The sequence below is a fragment of the Anoplopoma fimbria genome, chromosome 21, assembly GCF_027596085.1.
Source record: "Anoplopoma fimbria isolate UVic2021 breed Golden Eagle Sablefish chromosome 21, Afim_UVic_2022, whole genome shotgun sequence".
NCBI classification, from domain to species: Eukaryota; Metazoa; Chordata; class Actinopteri; order Perciformes; family Anoplopomatidae; genus Anoplopoma; species Anoplopoma fimbria.
The window spans coordinates 15,999,973-16,026,927 of NC_072469.1; the positions used below are offsets into that span (position 1 = coordinate 15,999,973).

Sequence of the window (26,955 nt, forward strand, 5' to 3'; positions counted from 1 at the left end):
AAATAATAAATGGCTGAAAAAGGTAGCTAAAAGTAATAATTGATTGAAGTAATTAGCTAGACATAATGGATAAGTGGTCGAAATAGTTAACTAAAAGTTATAAATGGTTGTAATAGTTAGGTTAAATATTAAATAGTCGAAAAAGATAAATGTAACAGATAAATGGTTGAAATAGTTTGCCGGTTAGGTCTCTAAGGCTGCAGCAGTTTCACAACAATTTTGGACCCATGTGCAGGGATCAAAATGCCAGGTGTTCCTAATTTTAAACAGTTGATTTGGGGGGGAAACCAAATTCGTCTCATGTGACTGTCATATGTATTCTTTTGCAAAATTCTAGACGAAAATCTACAAAAGGTGCAGCCCCATCAGGTCTGGTCACCAGATCCACTTTCTGTCGTGCAAGACACGGAACACAAGAAACCTCTTTGGAAAAGCATGAGTGGGGAACTGAACATCCTCTAGTATGCCCCAGGACAAGAGAGAAACGCCTATATGTACATAACGAATGACACACCATTAAATTCACATTTACCCACATTCCAACTGGATGCAACAGCTGTGTGGAGAATGAATTACTACATGTAGTACTAGCACGAGGGATGGTGAGATGGAGGGGAGGATACACATATGGAGGGAGAGATGGATTGGCACGAGTTGCCTTTAATGTATTGCTTCCACAGGATGCCCTGCACGCTAAAGAGAAACCATAATTGGCCTTGATCACGCTCAGCCATTGAGACGTATAGTAAAAGTGACTGGCAGTGGCGGGATAGGGAGAGACGGAGACAGGAAGGGAAGGGAAGGGACGGGAAGAGAAGGGAGGGGGAGACGGTAAGGCGTTGCGACAGAGGGATTTTTCAGAAAAGGATGAACTGTAAATATTGACCCTGGAGAGAAGGACAATATGTGTGTGCAAGATGCGTATGTGATACTATTTCCCTGCTGGTGCAGAGAAATTATATCACGATAGCCACACACACACACACACACACACACACACACACACACACACACACACACACACACACACACACACACACACACACACACACACACACACACAGTTCAAGTTCTTCACTGGTCTGGAAAATGCAGCAGCTATGAATCTAATTGTGATGAGATAAATGTGGTTTTAGAGTTGTAACCGTGGCTACGTGTATAGTTTTAGAACTGTGAACGTTTTAAACATGGAAGATTCTCTTGAAAGTTAAGGTAACCCTTAAACAATACAAAAGAAGGTAAGAATTTTTTTTGACCTTATCATATAATGCATCTACATTCAGGACAGAATTTAAATTCTTCGCCTAAGCCGTCAATGCACAATATTCATGAAAATGCGTCAGCCCACCTGGAAACAAATCTCCCAAACTCCACAAACTGAAATCAGATGACCCCTTGACCCCCTGCACCCCATGACTAATCCTCCTAGCAGATTGGGCCTTTAGCTAAACTACCCCCCATCTTTGGAATGCACTTCCCCACCATGTACGAGCACTACAAACTTTTGTGTCCTTTAAAAGAGGCCTCAAAACCTTTTAGTTTAGGAAGTCTTTCCTTTTTTGTTTCGAGCACTGAAGTACTTTTTAATTCTTAAGTCATATTCTGTTTAACGTGTGTTAACTGCTGCGGTCTGTTTAGCTGTTTTTAATTGTAGCACTTTACCTTTTGATGAAAGGTATGATAAAATGAAATATTACAACCTGTATCAACTATATTTAAGCAGTGAACTAGCAGTTATTACTTTTTTATCTGCCAAGATACTCACAGCTGCTCAGGATTTAACAAGCACTAAGCTACTTTTCACTCCACTCACCTCATTATAAAGCAATTTCTACTGTGAGGTGGGTTCATAAACAGGGTTTGTCATTTTCATAACAGATCCTGGGATCGGGTTTTAACCTATCGTTATATGTGTTTAATATATATCGTTATATATATATATATATATATACACATACATACATATAACGAGTTTATATATATATATATATATATATATATATATATATATATATATGCATTTATATGTTTTATATATATATTTATATAATTATTTTTATATATATGGGCATTAATATGTTTATATATATATATGCTAATTGAATTGCTGGAGGGTAACAAAGAAACCTGCCAGCTACCACGTAAAAAAAAATACTTTTTTACAAAGCCCAGCTTTGCTTTTACACTTTCCTTGATTCCAGACTGGTATGTGAAGCCTCTGAGTGTGGGACAGCGCATAAAAGCAAGTATCTCACGCCAAAACCGTGAGAGCTGGCAACCCTGCTCATAACAAAGATCACAATTGTAATGACACAGACTCGCTCACCCTTCTTCTCTCCCTCTTCCTCCATCTCTCTCCCGGCCCTTGTCCTGGTATGCCCTCCCTCCCTCCGTCATGCCGCTGTCCCTGTTGAGCGACTCATGCATGGATACAATGTGCTCCACTGTGCTCTTTGAAGGCTAGCATTACTGTTCACACGCCATCTGCACCGAACACCGATATATGTTTCTCCCTCTTTCTCTCTTCCATCTTTTATCTGTTCTTTATTTTTTTTGTTTCAAGACACAGCTGGGGAAAATGGTAAACCTTTAAAATATTCATGATTGTATAGCGAATTCCTACTTTTCAAGTAAAGGTATAAATAAATTCCCTTAATGTATTTGTTATTAGTGTTATTATTTACAAGTTACTTAATGATTTTTGAGTCATATTTACAGATTCACACATTCTCGGGCATATTCACCCTAATTTATCCAGAACGCTTGGTTAACAAATAATGCAGTGTCTGCTGAAAATGAAAAGCTTACATCTTTCTTTGATTACAGGTTTACTCCTTCTCGCCAACTAATGAGCAAAAAACAGCCACTGGTCTCACCACAATCGAATATGGAAACTAACCTGATGTTCTTCCTCTAATTATTTCAAAAGCACCGGAAACATAAAACGCATTACATCACTCTGCGTTTAGGAGAAAAATTGAACCTTTAATGAACTTGATATGGGTTCACAATTACTGTGTGTTATAGGAATTACATGTATATTAATTTGTGTTAAAATGTTGATGACTGGAAATATGCAAACATTCAGGCTATCAATAAGTAATTCAACAGTAAGCTCTAAGTATTTCCTCTCTTCTGTCAGTCTCCAATTGTTTCCATGTGCCCCACCTCAGGAATCTCTCCTGGATAAATTAAGAGCATGCCACTGCCACTGCGGGAATATGATATCTGACTTTCTTTCTCCACTTCTCTCCTGTTTTTCCCCTCTGAGTCTCAGTGACAAAAATATTCCCTCTCTCTCTTTTTTTTTTAAATCTGACTTTTTGTCATGCTTCTGTCCAAGCACTCTATCCTCTCCCCTGTGTGGACTGACCTGTAGTGTCATACCCTCAATGGCTCTGTTATAAGTACAGTACAGTGTGTGAGTGTATGTACATTGAAAACCTTAAGGAATATGTGTGTGTGGCAGCTCTCCAGTGTCATTCAGTGATAGCGTAGTATGGGAAGTAAATGAACTCATTTCTGCAGGGCTGGTCTCGCTCTCTTTCTCTCTATCCAGCTTGCTTTCTCCGTTTCTCCCTCACTCTCTCTCCCTCTCTTTTTCTCCGCTTTGACAGATCGTTTTCATAACCACTTTTCTCAGGTCACAGCCTCGTCTGCAGTAGTCACGCAACCCCTCGCCTGCTCAGTCAGCTTCACATGCACACACACACACACACACCACTACTACGGCAATACTACACTACACTACACAAAAGCCCGTCTTAAAGAGACAGTGTGCGGCTCTCTCCCGGCAGCCATAACATGTTACAGACTCCCCTTTTAAAGGGTCAGCATGTCTATTTTTGGCTCTCCGCGCTCAGAGCATTCCTCCGCTGCTGGCAACACACATGCAACCTGTGGCTGCGGAGTGGTAATGCAACACAAGCTGAAGCTGTTTTTCACATTAAACATACGACGTTTGGAAAATTTCTCATTATTACCACAAATTTACTGGGCAGAAAATGTAAACAGAGAATTAATTGTGGTGGTGATACTCCTGTTGTTCTTGCAGCATTCTGCTTCAGGGTATTCAAGCGAACCATCTCTTAATGTGGTTGGTGCATTACTTAGGAAGTAATTGCCTAACCACATGTGACTTAATGATGCAAATTGCTAGTGCAGGTGAGAGTCAATTCCTCAGCAATAATTTCGCTTTATCCTTAATGGTCTCCCTATGTGTAAGACTTCCTTCTGTGTGATAGGACTGAGATGGAACGTCACATTGTCCTGTCCAGACCAGATCTATCCATCTGTCCATCTGTCTGTCTCCTCCTCTCTGTCCTCTTGTTTCTGTCTCTTTGCCTCTCCCAACACCTTTCTCTCCTCTCATCACCTTTTCTACCAACCAGGATAGCCCACGGTGGAATACAAACTAACTCGGAATGACAGCGAAACAAAGATGGTGGGCAGGGAGAAAATGAGCGCCAGCGATTGGAACCGGTTTAAGGAAGACGGAGAAACTATGGGATCATTTGTTGCCGGACCCCTAAAATACTTGCAGATTCCTACAAAGGTCTGGTTTGTTGGACAGAGGATGTGTCTTAAACCTGATACCAATATTAACTGAAAAGTACATCGAAAAGATGCGCACAAAAATAACATTGCATCCTTTTTACTACCTTAAGTTTTCCTACTTGTTACTACATATTTATGGTTTCAGGACACTCTTTTTTGTTTTAACCAAATAGAGACGTCGTCCCAAACATTCATTAAGATGGCACTTGTCTTTCCATTGCTCTGTTTTGTTTTTCTCCAGCTCAGCCAAACTGCAAAATGATGTCAAGTATGTCATCCATCCATCCATCTTCCGTAACCGCTTATCCAGTTAAGGGTCGCGGGGGAAGTATGCCAGTTGTATTTGTAAATACATTCAGCATCTTTTGCTACCTGAGGCTTCTTGACATTTTCAGCCAGCCTTACTCATCACTTGAACATATGTTGGGGTGATTAGGAAGACACAAATGGACAGTAGTAGACTTTTAATCTATTATTCTGCTGCTAATTGACCTTCCACCAAGCCCCGCCCCCTTTAGTTACTGTTGCTAAGCTTGTTTAGCTTTCTTTTCCTGCACGACGCATGTAGTTTACAATGACAGTCTTAGCTTTGTCTTAAGGGCTTAGTGTACATTTGAAGCAAACAAGCATATGCCCAAACAGTGCAAATGCATGAATGTACTGTAAATATGTGTGAGCACACACAAACCTAGCTGGTTTCAAATAGCATTACCTGCACTCTAGCTGTATAACCAAAGTAGACATTTTGACACTTAGGCTACACAGAGTGGACAATAATTCTTTACAAGCTGAAATGAGATTTTCCAGCTCATCAAATCTCAGTTTGTGTTTTTTTGTCATGACATCACCAGCAGGGAAGGGGAGGGCCGCGCCACAGCCTCAATATGGCCTGGAAATTGAATGAGAATTTGGCTGGGAGAGGTTGCATGAGAAGGAGAAGGACTTGAAGTAGCAGGGAGGAGAGGCCTGCCAAGAGTAAAGGCTGAGGCCTGAAGGCTTTTGGCAGGTGTTTTGACTCTGTTATCCATCCAGCTGCTGACTTAAAACATGGGAATCTATTAGCCGGACAGCCTCTCTGTAATCTTCCGTCCTTTTACTAATTTCTAAGAATCCTGCAAATGTTGAAAAACGCTTGTCTGACTAGTAGATGGATAGATAATAACCAAGCATATGCAATCATCTACAGAACGACTATTATTCTGGAAAATCTGAATCATAGTTAATTGTCTACCACAGCAGACTCAGCCTCATCAACGATCATATGGCTCCGCCAATTAGGTCAAGTCGGAGAGTTTTCTACATGAATTGGCCCATCTGACATTTTAACAAAGATGCTGGTCCAAGGATGGATGGATGGAGAATTGGCATTGTGATGGCCCAATTAATTATGCAATAGGGTTTCTCTCCTTTTATTTTATGCCTCCCTCCTGCCTTTTTGCAACCCCCATCCACCTCTCTCGAAACACGACACTTTGTTAAAATCATTCATGGAATCATCTCTAGTGACATGTTGACCTCATTGCAAAAGTCTTCTGATTTAGTAGTTTCAAGGCTCATTTGCAAAGACATGGTGGTCAAGTCTAAATTGCGGTCAAGGTAAGGGACAGGTGAGGGAAGTAGAGCAACAAAAGTAAAGAATTGGTAGCCTTAGTCACAAAGGCAAAAAACAATGAAAAGTGAGTGAGTGTGGGAGGCATGCTGAAGCCGCACCAGCAGGCAGTCAGGTTGAGGTTGTGCAGGCCTCCAGGCAAAGGAGTGGTGGCACCACAAGAGAGGAAAGATTAAATGGAAGATTAACAAGCTCAGAGATCACAAAGCAAAGTAAAAAAACAGACAGCTGCATTGACGTAGGCATAAAAACGACAATGAAAGTGTTACAGCAAGAAAATCACGTATGATAAAAAAAAAAGCCTTAATGATTTAAGGGGAATTAAAGAAACATGTCTATACCGCTGCTCTGTAGTGCAATCTATTCCATTATTCAATATTATCAGTTTAAAGTCACAAAGATAGACTGCCCTGTTGAGTTTGTAACTTTTACATTTTTCTCTAGTTAGTTCTTTAGACTTTTTTATATATAAGAGTATATTTAGTATCCATAAGAAGCCACAGATAACTCCTTTGTCAATGCCAACACTAAAGACAAAGGATTAAAATATGAACAGATGGTGGATGATCTGTTTGCTTTTAAAGAGATCCAACCGCAACTCTGATGGAGGAGGAAACAATTTACAGGACAATCCGCATTTGCTGCTCCTGTGTGTGTGCATGAGAGGGGATATTTATAAAACTATCACCACATTATCATGCCCGAGACATGTGAGCGGGTGCGGCATCTTCATCCTTAACTCGTTTAGGACATATTGAGGTCATTTTCCCCGGGTTTACACAACATTGCGTGAGAAGGGAAGGGTATCCGGTGGATCCAATTGCCCTCTGTGAGGGCGGCAGCGCCTCCATGAATGTGGCCTTTGAGTGGCGAGAGGCCAGTAGACAGGCAGACAGCCTGTACTTACTGTATCTGGGAAATAGGCCTGATGCGACTTCAAACAGCCACAATGATGTTATTATGGTCCCCCCCCACTCCTTCCCAAGCCTGTCTCTCTCTAACTTTCTGAGAACTTGTTGCTCATGAGTCACAAGGAAGGAGTCTCCGGAGATCTGTTGTTTAACCTCATATTACCCATGCTAAGACAAATCACTGCTTCACTTACAGTTTTAAAAAATGTTGTTTTTGTTATCACTCCCTTTAAGAGAGACTGAAGTTGATTTATCCAAAAGCTATCATTTACTCCATTTACCCCAGAGAAAATCAAGTGGGCAGAAGTGCTTTCACACTTTTTTGAACTTTAATTTAATGAGCAAAATTACGAAGAGAACATTGGATGTTATGCAGTAACCGTGGGGTTTACTGGAGAGGAAAAACAAGGAAATGATCCTTGTAATGGAGGTCAAAGAGGATCATTCTGTGGGATGCCATGACTCTTCCAATAAAGTAATAAGCAATGCACTAATATAACTTTTGAAGTTATAATGCTACACTGACTGCGCCTAACTTTGGGCAAACAAGGATTACACATTCCTTCATTTTAAACTGGGTTATCCATATCTTTAGGCCAAGATTTGCTGTTTTCCCCCAGAAAAATCAAATAAGGCCTCCCAGCAAACATTTGACAGGCAGGTAATAGGCAAGAGGTAGAAAGGTTCAGCATTATCCCAAACAAACCAACAATATGATGGAATACAGTAGCAACGTACAAATACAAATGAAAACAGCTCTTTTGAACTTATATCAGACGGAAGTCCTGGTTTCACAAAATGACGCAGGTGGCAGCTATGGTTGGTGCTATATTTACACATTCTTTCAACGTCGGTGGAGGCTGTCACATCAACATCTTCTCAGTGTCACAAGGATTGCTGAGCCTGGCTAACTTTTGACGGTAAGAAACTGGGTTAGACTTCAGAATGACAATTCTATCACATTTAATTTGTCAAGTCATCCCCAAAAAAACAGAATAACACAAACTTTGTTCTGTGAGTTTTGGTTTTTGGAAAGCAAAGGTTGTGGTATTAATTCTGCTCAAAATTAATACTATAACACTATATTGACACTAACGGTAGTTCTTTACAAAATCTATACTGTATACATCTATTTTTCAAAACAGTGAAAGTGCATTTAAATTAAAAGGATTTCATCCCTTTATGCGGATTTCTTGTTTGTTTTTAGTAAATAAAGATGTATAAGAATAATATAGTAAATGCCTAAATGCCTTTGTGTTAACTTGAATTTTAAGTGCTTAAGATAGGAACGCTTTATATTTCAGGCTGTATAGTCAATACATAAACATGCCAGGACTCAGTTCCCTCTTTAATCTCCCTGCACTCATTCTAATTGTTATCCCGCGGTGTGAAAAGCTCTTGCATGTGTTAACCCAGAGACACAGCCAAGCAGAGCGTTTAGATCCATTACTGGTCAAGAAATACTGCTTTAGAAATAAGAAATGATTGAAAAATGATGGGAGTGGTATATGGAAAATAAACATGGGTGGAAGCCACTTCCAGCTCTACATTTGACACATGACACTGTATGAAAACACGATTAGACTGTCAATGCTCTGACTGAATAAATGTGGCTATGTATGTGAGCGTGTGTGTGTGTGTTTGCGTGTCCGATGCATATTTAAAACATTTGCAATTTGATGATGAAAACAAACCCTGGCACATTAGCATGGAGAATTTCCCTGCTCCGCACGCAAACTTAGAAATGGGGAGGGCCCCAGAGTCTGTGTGTGTGTGTGTGTGTGTGTTGCTGTGGGTGAAGCCAGCAGCTGTTTAAATTCAGTCTACGGTCTTACAGTGCAACATGCCAATTTAAACACGATCCTCAGGGACAGAAACAGAGTCTGACACTCTTCTCCACCACCTCTTTTTTTCTCTGTCCCTCCTCGTTATTCTGTCTTTTGTTGCAAATATCTGCTATGGCGATTCTGAGTTGAGTCTAAATCAAAATTCAGCAAACACCAAAACATCCATTACTCCAGCCCATGCTGTACTTAGACTTCACTTATCTTGCTGCATTAGCCATGATGAGCTCCTGCACCTGATATGATGATCCGACTTGATCCCTTTGCTCTCTGTCATGTACCATCTTTAAGGGGTCGTGTTGTTGTGCCTGATGAATAAGTCATTAGATCAGTGCTGAAAGGTCCAGAGGCTTGGTGCCTTCGGCTCCATTTCGAATGAGGTCACAAACACAAAGGAACCTCCGTGACAGACAACAGCTCTGCCATGATCTTTGCATATAGAATAAAACTGAAACATTTTAAGTTGAAGTTTAAGTCAAAATGCAAATAGTGCGGGGAGTTGAAATTTCAGCAGAGGTGTCAGTCAACGTTGACGCCTAAAAAGAGATAAGTTCCAGCTCCAGTCTATAAATTGGAAGATGATGTCCATTGAAATGTTGTCTTAAGTGCAAGCACTGAAAGCAGCTGAAATGTTAGTTGCAGGGTAAAAGATACATTTACTGTAGCTTGATGAGTCAGTTAAGGTGAAGGCCTAAAAAGAGATAGTGCCAGCTAAAGTGTGTTAATTGTAAGATCATGTCAGTTGAAGTGTCGCGTGAAGTGTAAGCCCTCACTAAGCCCTGAAAGCAGTTGCAATAAATCTGCAAACAATCTAAGAGCTTGCAAAGGTTAAAAGCAGCTGTCCGAGTGCAAGCACTGAAAGTAGTTAACATGTCAAAATAGAAGAGAAAGAGATGACGCGATCCAAGTGTCAGATAACATGTAAATGGTGAAAGCAGTCAAATGTCATTGGAAGAGTAAGAGAGGGAACAGTAGAAATGAAACAATAATTAAAGCCTACCGACTGCTTTTCACCAAAAATATTTAAAAACCCAAACTAGTGCACTTCTGAAAGCCTTCAAAGCGTGTATGGGTTTGTGTGTATGTGTGTGTGCGTGCGTGTGTGTGTATGTGTGTGTTTATGTGCGATTCAATTAGACATTTTTTATTAAAATGAAAGTGACAGTAGTTTACTATATTGCTTCATAATAGAATAGCTACATTTCCTATTTCAAATGTCATGAACAGAAAAAACAACCTGCAACACAACGTTTCAAAATAACATTCTTCTCCTCTATTATTTACTCCTACTTCATTTACTCCTTTTCTCTTCCTTCTTTCAGTTTAATCTACAGTTTAAGGAACTCAGAAAGCCTCAGAGAGCTTTCACCATGAACTCCCCCAGCGGGCCCTTAGAGTCGGAGATGTTAGTGAAACCTCCAGTGGGGGCCAGTTGCAGCTATCTAGCATTCAGACACACATACACAAAACAAACATAGGTTTTTAGTAGGAAAACCTAGCTGGTTTCAAGTCCTTCAGTAGAATTAACAATTTATAACACACATTTATAAATAAAGGGAACACTTTAAAATAAAACTCTAACGTCAATAGCATTTTTTTTTGTAGTGTGTGCGTAAGTGTGTATATATATATATATATATATATATATATATAGTGTGTGGTTATGCTAAATCATCACTTCCCCCTGAAGTTTTTTCTTATTGGCTTTAACAGTGTGATGAAATTTCAAGTGAGGTTGATAAATGATCGGAGACAAGGTGAAATCCCTTGCCCTGCCCATCATTTTTTTTTGCAGTGCACACATGCACAAACACGCACAAATTCACACATCTCAACTAAATCCCAGTGAGCATTTCGGGCCTCTTTGCGGCTCTGTTTACTGTTGAACACTTAAGATATACCCTTCTTTCTCCTAGCTAACAAATAACGCCTGGGGGGCTGGAGGACTGAGCCAAGTACAAGTCACGCACATGCCTCTCTCTGTCTCTCTATCTCAGTCAATCCCCACACACACACACACACACACACACACACACACACACACACACACACATACACACTCTGGCCATCCTGACTCACTGGATACCTGGCTGCCTGGGTGAGACATTTGCCCCTGCAGAGCTGTCCCTCTTTAACAATGTGCCTGGACGCTGTCAAGTCAGAGACCATCCTGCTGCCGCTAACTGATGTTTGACTTCCCCTTGTCTTTCTTTGCGGCGCCCAAAAGTGTGTGTGTGCATGTGTGATGAGATTGCCTTTGCCCGCTCTCCTTCTAGCTGTACCCTCTGCTTGCGTCTCTCTCCATCCTAAAAATATTTTGTCAGGCTCACTCATTCGATGATAATTCAGCAGAGAGCAGGAGTTCATTTGGAGTTCAGACTGCTCTGGGTGCACCGAGTGCAGCAGAGGCCTGCCAGCCAATAAAAGAAACACATAAACCCTTTTAAACATCCTCTTACGTCACATTCTCTATCTTCAAATAGGCCTTATTTTGGCCCATTCTCACTCAAATACATGTTTTGCAATGTAAAGCCTGCACGGCAATATGTCTTAGTTCAGTGTCAGTTAGATTTGCATGATGGATTTACAACACACTCTTACTGAGATTGAAAAAAAAAAGCTATTCCCCACCGAAGCTCCTCCAAGTAAGCCTAAATTTATATGACATGATCTGAAGGACTATTTTTACTCGGGCGAGTTACGTGCTCCTGTTTTCCCATATCAGATACTGATGAAAGGGGACCTCATCTGGCTGACGGTAGTTAGCGTATTGAGCTGTATCGGGTCAGATGCCACCTTTGGTTAGTGATCTTTCCAACCGCATGGAAACATATCGATTTACATTAGGGAACAACAGCAGGGATCGGGCCGCTGTTGCACACTGAAGCATGCTTCAATTAAGATAAATGGGGGTGACAGACAAAACAAACAGTCTGGTGTATAGTACGCCCGTGTTTCCAGCGTACGGACACAACCTGATGTCATGTAGTATTTGTGGATGTCATGCCACGCATGAGAACAAACACCATCAGTAATAGTGCTTATAAAAGGCTTATGCTTCAGTTCCTTTGCATTCATTCCATCACTCAACTAAGCGTTGGTATTTACACTGAATGTCTGCAGGTTAAAGCCATAATATCTTGAGGATTTCACCCTTTTTTTGCAGTCAAGCTCACAGTATCACAGTCCATGATCACGATGCATTCAGGTGAGGTTGCAGAACGAATTTCATAAACACTGGAGACAAATGAGACACAGATTACAAAACCTTGACTGAGTCTGTTGATGCAGTTTGTGAAATTCAATTTTCCCATTTCGCAACCAATACTTTGCTGTTGTTTTGTCTCTGTGAGATGCGGTTCAGCATCGTGCCAGAGCCGCAGAGTCGCTGAGTTCATTCATCAGCCACTGTGAATAGTCTCTCCATCCGCTCGGTTTACCCATCAACAGATCGCATTACTGACACCAGTGAGCTTTTTATGCGGGTGGCCATGTTAAATTGGTTGTGCTGTAGCTAATAGGCCTTTGGTGTTCACTCGGGGAGTGAATCTATGTCGTGTCATCAATCAGTTCATTGTGGACTGTCTCCCAAGCATGCGAACGGCACAACAGAGGGGCAAGCTTGACAATAACAAAATCTGATACTTGGATTCTACTACTGATTTGGTTACTTGGGCAATTGTAATTCCAATTAAGGCCACATGTAGAGCTTTTTCTTTGGTCATATTATGCATACAACAGTCACAAAACGTTTTTTTCTTCAACTCAGGAAGCTGTTTGTGAGAAGAAGTGCCCACATGCCACAACAAATAAAACAAGGCCTGTTCTATGGCTTAATGAGTTATCAAATGGGCTCTCAAAATGTGGCTTTGGGCAGTCCTGAATCTGTTAGCCATATTGCATGTTTGCATGGAGCTCAACAAAGTCTATTTGTTTGCTGTGTGGGGGATGAATATAAACTGGCAATGTGAAATTAGTTAATCCAAGCCAAAAGGGCTGTATTTGAGGTTAAGCGTGCTAGAGTGGCGTGCTTACAAAAATAGAACAGCTGCACAACAAACCAACAGCAGAACAAATGTTTGTGATAAGGAATGTGTCTGCCAATATCATTACCATTGTGGACTAACTACAGTTTGCACACTCTTAAATATACTTGCTGCATGTGCACTCTCTGATTGAATGCCATGATATTATAAACTATGTAAAACAACAGCTGGGATTTGTCAGCTTGTTTTTAGCACCCCTGCATGCTTAAAGTGCTTCCATAATATGATTATCAACTAAAGCTCCAGGGGCTTCGGTGCGCTTGTTGCTTCCCTCCTTTTCCCTCTGAGCTTTCCTTGCTCGGGCAGAGCAGCGCGCTAGGCGGTAGCTGTGGCAGTAATTACACAAGACAGCTTCCAACAATAGTGTTGGGCCAACAAAGGCTTCTGCTCACTCTGCATGAGTCCTGGCTGTCTATTCACACTCACTCAAACTCAAACACACACTCTACCCGTCTGTTCGCACACAAACACACCTCCCATTGCTGCGCGGACGCCACTAGCTGTTACAGTTAGCGTCTAAGGGGGGGCCCCCCTCGGCAATGATTTGAGTAATTCACTTATGGCCTTTTGTGATCCCAGGGGTCTCTGTTGGCTCCCCAGGACAACAGAGCCCGGCTCCACTCAAGCGAGTTCAGCGTCTGTGGCACGAGAGGCCAGGCAGGGACAAAGCCAGTGTCATGCCTTTGATTCAAGCAACTAATGAGTTAGCTATGAGGATCCTAAATGCAGAAGGCGGCTTCTCCATTCATGGTTCTCGACACATACAAGGGATTAGCGTGGCTGGCCTGTCGCACTAGTTAACAGCTATTGTGTGGCTGATTACTGCAGAGGGGGCAAACATACATGCAAGAGGGTGGGAGAGTGAGCCGACATGCAACTAATGTGCAATTTAGCATGGAGCCATTGGGAAGGTAATGACTATATGTTAGCTCAATATAGGAAATATACTCAAACACACATACTGATATATATAAAAAATATATACATACATATACATGTAAATATACCCAGTGTTTGTGGTATTTTTTTTATATTACTGTACGTTTATTATCCTTAACTAAAATGTCTGTTTTGACCCAGTGTTAGACATAAAAAGCTTTAGTTTTATCTTAAAACCGTTACAAATTTTAAATAAATACTAATATATAATAACTCTGGGTCAAAACAACCCATTGTCAATGGTTCTACCCATGGCTCCAGGGTAAAGTTAACCCAATGTTGTGATATTGACCCAATCACGGGTCATCTTTAGTATGAAAATGGCCAAATTATATGTTAAACTGTATACACAAAGATTGTCTGAATCTAAAAAAATCGTTTCATCAATGTAAGCATATTACCTTAGTGTATAAACCTATTACAAATGAACAGGGTTTTAGCATGCCAAAATAAAGGACAGGAATGATAAGACCCTGAGCCGGGGTATTAGGTAAGTCATAACAGTGAGAACACATTAACATTTACACTGGAAACGTATTAGGCGGCCATACATCTACGTTTGTATATAGTACCCGTAGCACGGAATTACAGACATCGCATGAGGAGGAAAGAGGAAGGAGAAAAGCCTGAGCACTGGCATTTAGCCTGATCACGCACTCTTCATGAAGCACATGGAGATGAGAGGTGATTTTCTTTCACAGAGGTCAGTGAAACAAACAGAAGAGCAAAACCCCATAGGGAGGAAGGGGAAAGGGAGGAAGAGAAAGAGACAGGAGTGTTAGTCATGGTCACAGAAAAAAAGAAGAGAAAAACGACAAATAATGAATGAAATGGGGTGACAGGGTGAATCTGTACCCCCCATTTGATGATGATAATCACACATAAGAGCACATTTTCCCTGCTTCAACAGCACACACGCACACACAGCTTAGGATGTTGTAATCCATTAGCTCCCTGGATGCTCTTAATCAATACACATCATGAGGTCTTATAAGGGTTTAGTGATGTGAATCGGGTTGAGAAGCTACATTAAATGATCTAATGAACTGTCAAAAGAAATCGTGAGAATGTGACCTGCTGGCAATAGAGCTGGTTAGAGAGAGAGAGAGAGAGAGAGAGAGAGGGAGAGAGAGAGAGAGAGAGAGAGAGAGACAGAGAGAGAGAGAAAAATATCACGAAAGCTCAAATACCCGCTTTATGTCCACTCACCTTTCATTACTCGTAATGTAAAAGTCTTGTAACGTACAAGCCCCAGGTGAACTGGAGATGTCGTGCCACAAACACTAGAACAGTGCTCGCCAGTCTACTTGTAACTGTCTTCAGGCTTGTTGTGACATATGACATTTAACTGATATGATGGGCTGACGGGTTGAAGTCCCTGCATCCCTTTGGCTTTGCAGCAGTGCGTGCTGGAAGACACAAATGTCCAAACCCCCTCTGCAACAAGGCATCAAGAAATCTGCATGTAAGCATTGATTCACAGCTCGTCAAGTTGATACCAATTACCCAAGAAGTCTAACTGATTCCTGGTGATTTCTATCGACTAATCCCTCTATTAGAGTGTGATTGGGCCAAACAACAGGGGCGAATGAAAAGGTCAAAGGCTTTGACCTTCAGCGAGTTTTAGTGTTCACTTCAAAAAAGGTATAGACAGATGTAACAAATGAGTTAATGAGCTGTGCACTCAGTGCATAGTCACAACCTGAGAGGGCATGATACAAGTGCTACAGGTCAACCAAACAGGTCCCCCGGCAAGCTACAGCTTGTCTACAGCCGTGTTAAATAAAAAAAAAAGAATAAATCGTTCTGCATTTTAAACCTTTTGTGCTGTGTTAGTGTTTTGGACATAAATATACTAAGTCACTAAGAACGTAAATTGTAAGATGTAAATGGGAAGTGTGAAACCTACATTCAACAAGTGAAAATCTGCTCAAATACTTGGAATGAAGTAACCAGGACGCTTACTCTGTCTAAATATGCAATGTGCATAACTATTTAAACAGTGGATCTTCCAACCCGTCCAAGGGTTTTTGTCCGTAGTTAGCTTAGCTTAATTTAGCGCAAATACCGGGAGCAGGGGGAAACAGCTAGCCTGACTGTGTCCAAAAGTAACAAAATCTGCCTACTAGCACCTCAAAAGCTAATTTATTAACATGTTATATGTAATTTGTTTATCTGTACCAAAACTTAAGTGTAAATAAGTATTTTTGCTAAGCTAAGCTAGGCGACTACTGGACGAAGCTTGTGATATGTGGGACCAATCTCCTCATCTAACGAAAGTGAATAACCATATTTAACAAAATGTTTCACTACAGTATCGCTTTGATGAGCAAAAAAAATACATGACTGGCTCAAGCATAAGTTTAGGGTAATAACATGCACAGATCTATACTGGAACCGACTTTAGGAGTCCAAGAGAAGGTGAACAAGCTGCCAACTATCACCCGGCAACATGTATCAATGCGAAACAACTGTGGGTCGCAGTCTACGATTCACCAGAAATTTCAAGAGCGAAGACATATTGCTTAAAAAAAACCCTCAAAACAACAGTGAATTGACCACATCCTGACCTTTCTAATGCAGAACCTTTTCACTTCATTTTTAGTCCATGCAGCTTGCTGATTTGTCTTGGCCTTTGCTCTACAGTCTTGTCTGCCTTTGGGTTGCAGAAGGAAAAAGTGTGGGGTCACTGAGAGTTTAGTAAACACAAAGTCCGTCTATAATGTGACCTGATACACATTTCAACCCCCCCTCCATTCAGAAACAAGTATCGCGCTGCAGGAAATCGAATGATGTGTGCATGTATTGACTGGATTTGACACAGATTCCTCATGAAAAGGATTAACACAAATTGTCCGGTTGAGGGGCCATTCAACCACACTATACTTTTAAAATTGGCAGATGGATCCAGACTGATTATTGTCTTGTTTCCTCCTTCTTCTATTGCACGATGGCGGGTTGGTTACAAAACCGTCTCCTGTCTGCTGGCTGACGTCACAAGTGGCGTATGACTGTCGTGAGACTGCGGGCTCTGCGGCCTTTCTCTTCCTCTTTTATTAAAAGCTCACCCAGCATTTAGAGACAGACAGACACACACACCGAAACCGACTTGCACATGCTCAGAGACTATAGCGACACAGATATACAGCGCAGATCTGAGCACTGTTGTATGGATTTCGCGTAGCAGTGAGGCAATCGGCATGTCAAGATACCAAACTTGGCATTGATAGTTATACTCTGGAGTCTATCATCAAATTTTGTTTGTCCATGTTTGTGTTTGTGTTTGTGTGTGTATGTGTGTGTATGTGTTCCATACCCTGGCAACGCCCTGACTGGACTGACAGCTATGAGGGAAGGTGGGGCTTTCATTATTGACTTCCAGACACACACACACACACACACACTTATAAATACACCTTTCTGCGATGTGGATACATTTACACAACAGGCATTTATATTTGGGCATGATATTGTTTTGATGGTAACTTTAGGGGGTTGTTGTGATGTACTGCAAGACAGTAATGATTTTTAGGTTGGATCATTTACTGAAAGCGAAGCACTACAGCACTGAAGTCATATAGATGGTTTCCAGGTTGATGATGTCTCACTGAGGTCAGTGTGTAGGTCTATTTTGAGAATCAAAAAATACAAAAAAACAATGCAACTATGCAGGAGAGAGTATGAATGAAGGAAAAGAAAGAGGAGGATCTGTTTTGTCTATAGTGTGTTGAATGATTTGGGTTTATGTATTATTTTGCAATGGATACATATGAAGAATTTTAGCAATAGTACAGGAAATATACCAAAGGAAGGCAAACACTTTTTCCAATCCATCAGACAGGGGAGACACAGCCGTCAGTTGGGCTGAAAAGCAACTGTGAAATAATATCACACAGGAACAGTTGAAAGAATGTGTCTCCTTCTCCTGCTCCATTAACTTTAAATGTGTATAAGAGTACAAAGGCAGGTTCGGGAAGCGAAATAAAATCAAAAGTGGGGAAACACGCAATAAAAAAAGAGAAAGAGAAATTGCCAGCAGGTCACATTCTCACGATTTCTTTTGACAGTTCATTAGATCATTTAATGTAGCTTCTCAACCCGATTCACATCACTAAACCCTTATAAGAAAATCTTAAGATGGTGAAGAGATGAAGGTACCATTTCCTGTATGTGATACAAAGAATGACAATGAGAAAAGAGAGAGAGGTAGAAACAGTCAATTAGATAAACATATGGATTAGTGCCGATGGGTATGATGGGGAATCTGATCGCAGTGCCACGAGGGTCAAGAGCTGGGATGGTGACAGACGCTGTCAAAGTAAAAATCTATCACACGTCATCGCACACACAGTCAGAATAACCACCACGGTAAGTGACAATACGCACACACAACGTTCACACATATAACACATTGTACAGTGGTTTAATGTCAATGTAAAGCCATGCTCGGTTCCAATAACAACAAGGGAAACTTTTCCAGCTGTTCTGGGGATATGAACTGCTGATCCGGACACAAGCCTGAATGCTTTACTTCATTTGCTTTTCTCACAGATATCTTGTTTGAAGGTGTTCTGCTTTATTAGAGACACAGGGAGTTTGAGAGGGAGGCGATCTGCATACCAGCCAAGGATGTGACCACATTACACCCAAACAAAACCTACAAAAGAAAACGCCAACGTCACGTTAGATCTCATGAGATGCATATCATGCCAGCAGCTAATATTGATGCATTGGCATGGAATACATCAACTGATATCAAGCCTAGAGCGGTGCAATGCACTAGGCTGAATGTTAAGGAAGAGGATCTGTCCTTAATCATGTGGTCTCCAGGTTCTCTGCCTTATAACTCCCATCTGATTCTCATCACAAGCCCTGTTGACTTCTGCTCTCTCTGTTAGAGCCACTTTCAATTCATACTAGGAACACAGAAAGAAAGGAAAGGAAGGAGTGAAGGTGCATGTGACATTTCCTCGACACGCTGATCTCACATCATTTATATTACAAGATATCATTATTGCCTTTTAATCCAGTGAAATACCAAAAACAAAAAAAGCTCCAGTCAGATTCTTGGCTATAATACAAATTAATTAATAAGATAATATTTTCCCTTTATTTACCTGATCCCTTCTGAAAGTATGGCGGCAACCTAATTAAATATTTGAAACAAAGCTAAATTCTAGTTTCAAATAATGACGCAAAAAGCAGTGAAACACAATCACGCAAAACAGACCGGAGGAGAATTAAAGGCAATCGGGCAGAAAGACAAAGGAGGAGGGATAGTTAATCCTGAGGGTAAATATTTAACAAGCTCAGCAATTACAGAGACCTAACATTGAAGAGAAGGGAACTGCAGCCTGCTGACTGTCAACACACACACACACATTCACACACACATTCACATGATCCTACTCGCTTGGGCATCTGCCTCGAAATGCTGAGAATAAAGATTCCCTGACCAAAAATGAGAATTATACAAAAAAAATGGGACAAAGTCCTTAGGCTATGAACTGATGATTTGGAATTTAAAATATATATTTATTTGTTTGAAGGGGCCCCTGGACTTGTGGAGGACTTTTTCAACTGGGGATAACTGTGGCAGCTGCATCACTTTACACTTCTAACGGACAAAAGTTTGTCCAGGCTGTCCCTTAATTTGCTTTTATAGTTCAACTGCAAGAAATTTAAAGTGTATGACCGTTTGCATCTGAACACATAGAAATGCTTCTCAGCCATGGGGATAGTGAGTTTTGGAATATGAGTATCGTTTTATATACTATTTGTATATAAAACGATACTTAGTTACATGTTACACGATAGTTACATGTCATACATCCTTGTAAAATGTGTATTTTTACGAGTGGACATTTTCACCCTCCTGGCAGACTAAACAGCATTCCATTAAAAAATAATAAGGGAAATAAAAATGTATTATATATATAGCACATGGAGTCATCTCAGGTCATGTATCTCATTGTGCCCGTAAACACTTCGGAGCTGAATCTCATGGAATATGATGAATAAGGGAAACTGGCTGAAGGGATTCTCTGTCTGGTGTCGCTTTTTATTTACACACACACAGGCATGCAGACACACACGGCCTAGAGGTGTATTTGCATAAAGTGCATAGGTACATACTGTTCACTTTGCCCCACCCTTGAGCAGTCACGCAACAGAGACGACCAGTAAAATCTCAGTGTCCTCCTAAAAACACCTGCCACACGATATATCAAGTCAGTTAATCTATGTTTTAAAATAAGAAAACAAATGATACAGTCCAACCTGTAGCCACTCAATCACAACTAACTGAAATGGAAATCAGTCATGACTGCGTAGCAACTTCACACAGTCCCCCCGGTGGACAAAAAGGAGAACAGCATCAGTGTGAGCAGAAAAGTCTTCATTCCATCTCTATAAAACAATTTACAAATGCAAACGAAACTTAAGGTGGTTTCATAGCATGCTGTCGGTGAATGACTCAGTGTTTGAAAGAGAAGTTAAAAAAAATATGTTATGACTGTTGTTCCAAGCCACAGGAAGGATGTGGAGATGTGCATGTTGCTCATCTTAGATTCCTCTAGAAGAGCTCTGGTCACACTCCAGGTTTTAATATCAGCGGGAAAAAACTCTGAGAGTCCAGTGAGAGAGGGAGGGCAGAGCTGTATACGGAACCAAATCCATCGTGTTCCACTCTGATTAATCTCATTAGTGTAGCATTAAAAGCCAGCTTAGCTGGTCACTACTGCCACTGATAACAAGGCATCCAGCAGTGTTGGAGCAAACAAATAGAGGCTTTTGCATTAATACACTTTTAAAGCGTTCGGAATAGAAATATTTCCCCGATAAATGCCACCTTTAACGCAAATGCGATGGCGTTAACCACCTTGGAGGATGAGCACAGAAAGCTATTAGCACTGTCAGACAATATGCAAGCAACTGTACCACATATTTACAACACACCTTTCAACACCTTCTCCATTCTCTCTCGCTTCGCACTCCTTCATTGAGGCAGCGGTTGTGGTCTTTATCTCTGCGTGATGCCTTATCCGGGGAAAGGCACCTTTGATAAGTCCAATTAGCACCTGTACTGCAACTTTGCATGATGGCTAAGCTACATGAGTATTCGGGGTAAAACCAGTAACTGAACAAGTTACATGAATCTGGCCGACAGGATGCCAGTTGTTCGGTGCCATGCCAAGCCAAGGCAGCAGATAATGGAGATTAAGGGGCGCTGCAAGGATCAGAGGAACAGAAGGTTAAAGAGGAGAGCCATGAAGAGTCGAAGAGGTGATGGCTGAAAAAACTTTCAGCCGGTCAGAACTGTACAAATGTCTTTGCCGACATCTCAAAGACAACAGCTTTCCATTCGGACTTTCTTTCAGCCCCCCGGGACTAGAAACACAATCAGCCTAACATGACCGCTCTATACTGCCTTCTCTCCACCGCCTTCAGCTTCACTTCATCCTCCGTCTACTTCATCACCAGCATTTTCCCTGGCAATACAGAGGGAAGATGCTTATTCTTTGCTCTTTATATAAAAAAAAGTACCTCTCCTCTTAGAGCTGTCACATCCAGCTGGGCCAGTAGCCTGTGAGCTGATGAGGCAGCCGCCGAGGCCACCGGCAACGGAATATGTTCTGAAGCGGCCCATGAATATTTGAAGTGGATTGTGGAGCAACACGAGGAGAGGAGGGGAGGCATTCAGTGGATGGTGGGAGGGGGGGGAAACCAGAGTGGGCCTTAATATACCTTTTAATTACATGCAGCTACAACAAACAACTGGTGATAGGAAGTTGGGGAGGGTGAACAGACAAACAATGCCTCGTATCTATGGTGACACTATCACAGACACAGAAACCATCAACACTGACTCAACACGGGAGAATGAGACGAAGCAGGAGACACATTCTCTGCTATGTCAGTTAACGCATGACATGGCATGACGCAGAAAAGAAAACCTCCTGTAATGCAAAAGCCGAGGGGATTCTTACCCATTCAGCACAAGAGTTTGACTGATATGGTTTGGGGTTAAGGAATCTTTATTTCATCTTTATAAGGCAATATTTTTGTAATTATATGGAATATCTTTAAAGTGATAATTTCCAAAATATATAATAGTTTATTTTCCACTGAAACCAGGATATTATTATTTCTACTATTACTGCTTCTAATATTATAAATATATATCATCCTATCTTAGATTTACTTCACATTTGTTAGTGGGTCAGTTTTATAATAAAATGTATCGGAGGTGGACAACATTGACCTGTAAGCCAATTTACAGCAGCAAATGTCCCACAATTAACCCCAGACATATCAACTCACAACTCCCTCTGAACTCAGATACAAACACACACAAAGCAAACTCCCCAGCGCCTCCACCTGCCACCACAAATGTAGTTTCTTCTTACCTTGGAAGAAACTCTTGACGCGGAGATAGGAGACTGCAAGGCGCAGCACGGACAGCTTGTCCAGCTTGGAGATGACGTCCGGGGGAACGGCAGCAGGCTGGCCAGCCGGTCCAGCTCAGCGTTCAGCCTGTCTCTGTGCCGCTTGGACGGGTTGGTTTTCTCAGTGGCAGAGGACGGCTTCCTGATGAAGAGACGGGCAGAGGGGAGAGAGATAGACGGGGTTAAATGGGCATGGGGACGGTGTGGGGATGGACTTGAGATCATCAGAAGTCATGCGTTCAGCTGTAAAGTAAGACTAGTTTCGACTAAATCATTTGTTTAAGTAAGGACAAACTTTAAAAAAAATATATATATATATATAATTAAAAGTGATAAACATTTTCTAAATTCTAAACCTTATATGTAATGTATCTTAAGAAAAACAAAAAACATAAATGGAGCAATGTCTGATTCATAAAACTGTGTATTTTATCATTTTTTTTTATCAATGTGAAAACAAGGCAGCAAACTGTTAAAGAAAGTTTTGGTATGAATTCATTTTTAAGAAATGCTTTCCAAAGAGATACCTGGTAGTTTTTGTTTAATATTCCTTCCTCCTTAGAAAGATATCAATCATGTTTTGTCTGACTCTGCACAGCACCATTCCAACCAAAGTACAGCCATATGACAAAATAAACCACACTAGTCTGCACAAGTCCCTCTATCTCTTAACTGTATTTCCTTTTTACTCAGCCTTCCCCAAAATACACCACAATGATTTGTGTTGTTATTTGGTAGAAAAATGTTTCTGTACAACAAGACGAAACAAGTGACTTTTTTTTTCTTTCCCTGCAGAATATATTTCAATGCTGCCATAAATCCTGTAGGTTTACATTATATTAATATATCTTTATTTACCTAAAAGCCACTGTGACTGTTCCACTTTTCTAGGTATTGGACTTGTTGCACTATCCCTATCAGTGTCGCATAACATATAAATGCTCCTTAGGCACAGATTTATTTGTGTGTTTTAGTATGGGTTGCCACAGCGTTACCAGCTGAATTTAACATGATCCTCACATGTAATGGTCGGCTCCTATTTCCACAGCTGAGAGTTTCTGATCAGACGGACAGAATATTTCTACATGAATGATTGTACTCTGTAATATTCCGGCAGATTAATAAAAATCACATATATATGTATATATATATATATATATACTATTGGAAAACATTAAGAAAGACAAACATCTGAATGTTCCGGTTTGATCGGATTATTCAGCTAAACTTAAGTTTACTTTACTACTCACTTGTGAGTTCAACAATATTCCGGAGGAAATAAAGGTATCAAAACAACCGTGTTATTTCAATATTAAACAAAGTCCTAAAATATCTTGTGGATGGACCAGCAGACTATAAATTCAAGTTTATTTCTGTCCAGTGCACAGACAGTATTGATTTGATGTGGCAAAGACTTCCTTTCAGATCAGCAGCAAAGGCGGTGCAAAACATGAAAACTTTATAAATGCCACAGGCCTTGTTAAATAACCACTTCCCTCCCCTAAATCTTATATAACCTACTCACTATTCATGACATCAGCTGACTAGATGGCCCAAAAACTACTGTCCTCTACATTGAAAAACATGAACGGCTAAAACACTGTCAACCAAACACATGATTGACTCCTTAGCCTGTGGGTAAAACCATGCACATGCAAAGTAAAGAAAAATAAAACACTTTTTATTCTAAATGCTAGTCCACTGACAATAATTAGGAAACAAGGAGGCAAATACACATAGAGATTTGTTAAATTAAGCCACGGTGAGGAGTAAGAGGCTTACAATTAAATAACCCAGGTACAATAAAGGCTATATTATTATATATTATTAATATTATGTGTGCAGTAAGAGTGCTGTGATCGCTAGACTGCTAGTTATGTTATTATGTTTTGTCTTTCTGTGCTACATTATTTTTTTATAATAATGCCAATAGCAACTGAAGCATATACCGTTATTGTTACACCTCTGTAACTTCCTCCCAAATCAGAAGGTTGAGAGTGCAAGTTACCCTGCAAGTTAGCCGGGTAGTCTGCTGCTTTTAATGGCAGACTACCCGGCTGACTTGCAGGGTAACTTCACCAACAACAACAACAACGTGCAACCGTTTGTGTAAAGTATAAATGAAACACAAATATTGTAACATATTCAACCGCGCTCCTTAACTGTTTCTGGACGGGCTTCCTCCTCTTCCTGCCCGCGTACATGCAGTCTCCCGGAGGTATCATGGTCCCGCGCTCCGTGGAGGTAACAGGTGCGCTGCTGAGGAGACAGAGAGCACGTTAACGTAAGCTGAACACATGTAGTACAGAGAGCGATCACAGATGCATTATTGTTGTTTTTTTTGTGGGAAATGCAGTTAATCCGTGCATGCATAAAATTAAATCCAATTAAGCTCTAGTTCAAATCTAAACAAACTAGTCGGTGTTAATTAGCAAGGTATGATTTGTGGCATATGACATGTTAATAACCCAGTAAGAACTGCCATATAGTTAGGTACAGCACACTGGTGCAACTTATCGAATCAATATTTCGCAAAAGCCGGATCACTTAAAAAATAAAACAGTAACATTATAATGTTTTGCATTAAAATAAAAACACGCATAAACGTCAAAAGAATAAAAAAAAAGCACTGACCCCAAATCCCTCGGGATATCAGTTAATTCCAGTATAGTGATGGCTGTGGGGTCACATTCACTTAAAGTGCAGAAAAAAAGAGATGCGTCTCCCTGAGTGCACCGACTCGGTTAATGCCAAATGATAAATCCAAGGGAAACAAAATGAATCGGAACGGTCCTGAATGAGCTCCGAGCTGATGTTTTCATCAGCTTTGCACTGCTCGGGGCAGATGTTGGCTGATGCTTTATACCCAATTGAGTCGCCTTCACTTCCTCGCGTTTCAGGTGGCGGATTCCTCTGAATGACATGTCGAGCTCTTCGCACGCAACTCTCTGCCTCACAAACAGAGAGCGAGAGCGCACACACACACACACACGCACGCACACACACACACACACACACACACACGCGAGGATTAGCCTGTGCCGCTTTCAGGTACTGTCTGCATATGTGAATTACGATCTTTCAATCTTTATATGGGCCTCCTATATTTTTTTTGCTTTTATATATAGAGTCTTATATTAAGAACTGGATGGCGATTTTTTTATTTTTATTATTGTGGCACCAATTTTTGCATACTTTGAAGGGTAGGTTATCCTCCTATGCAACATTGTGAAGTACTGGCTACAAGCATGGTTTATTTATCCTGTGGCCAAAGCTTGTTTGGTTTAGGCTACGAAAATATTTTTTAAAACGCCCCTGACAAAACCACGCTGCGTTCATCTGCTATCTGTATTAATTAGGTATGTATTTCGGACATAAATACGTTTAATGCGTGTACAGTTTGTATATTTACGAGGAGTACATGAAAGTAGCAGCAGCCCTGCCCGACCCCAGCCTGCAGCCGCGCACAGCACACACACATTTGTGAGCAGCGAGAGGGGAGGGATCACACGCGAAGGGCAGCAGCCGAAGCACACATCTCCAGACTCACACCAGAGCTCACCGCGGTCGACGGCACTCACGGACCGGAGGCTTTGGCTACAGCGGCCCCCTCAAAGACAAACACACATTTTTACAACAGAACCTGCTGAACTTGAATATAACACTACGATGGACGGGACTGGCCTTCTTTTAACGAATAGTGAATACAGTGGATGTGGCTTTCAGGGTCAAGTTGGCTCTCCGGGACTGATTTGACAGCTGCATTAAGTTCGGCAGAAGGCATGTTTACGCCGGAAATAGGATAAATACGCCTTCAAAACAAAAGCATAAATGTGTCACGGATCTAACAGCTTTCTCGCAGTAATGTGTAATAATTGACTGTTGCTGGGCTAGACAATTCACTTTTATTAGATATGATTGTAAAGCATGTATTTTAGTTTTCTGTAGGTCTCACAAATATATATTCGTGTGTACCGTTTTATTATTACCGGAAGTGCTCCTACAATGTGGTTGTTTTGACAGCAATGGATTTTTTTTTGTAAATTTGTGATTCTGGATTTAATTAGTAATTGATCAATCAAACGATACAACGCCAGTAAAAGAGACACGGCCTACAAGGGAGGCTTCGTGCAGGCTTGGTTTGCCTGAATCTTCAACGGTCCTGAAATCATTGCATTAGATTGTGAATGTTTTATGCTTTTATCAGTTTAAGTTGATTTTCGTCATCAATCCTTGCACATTGTTCATATGACTGGACTGAATATGTGTGGTGTTGTAAATAAAAAAATGCATGAAATGTAAAATTAGGTGCATTTAAAAGAGAAAAAAAACCCTACGTGATCTGTTCCAAATGAGTAACCATCACCATTGTTTGTATACTTTAAGTTAGTAAATTACAAATTACATTACATTACATTTACATTACAGTCAAAAGCGTCTGCTAAATGACTGTAATGTAAATGTAATGTAATGTAAAGGAATTATTTGTATTCCTATTTTTAAATGTTCATTTTTGTTTTTATGGTTGCTTGTAAAACTTTAACCGAATAAAGTATGCCACGTCTTATGTCATGTCTTGTCACTGAAACCAAAACGGGGATA

At 40.8% G+C, this 26,955-nt stretch overlaps 1 protein-coding gene across 1 annotated transcript in view; it reads right to left on the minus strand.

Moving 5' to 3' along the window:
• The window catches only part of ahrra (aryl-hydrocarbon receptor repressor a), a 59,185-nt gene extending 34,601 nt beyond the window's left edge, over positions 1–24,584 (minus strand). The window contains 3 exon segments of the mRNA XM_054623255.1: positions 22,315–22,401; positions 22,404–22,495; positions 24,517–24,584. Coding sequence (XP_054479230.1) covers positions 22,315–22,401; positions 22,404–22,495; positions 24,517–24,578 — 241 coding nt within the window. The 5' untranslated portion in view covers positions 24,579–24,584.
• Between the last annotated feature and the right edge of the window lie 2,371 nt (positions 24,585–26,955).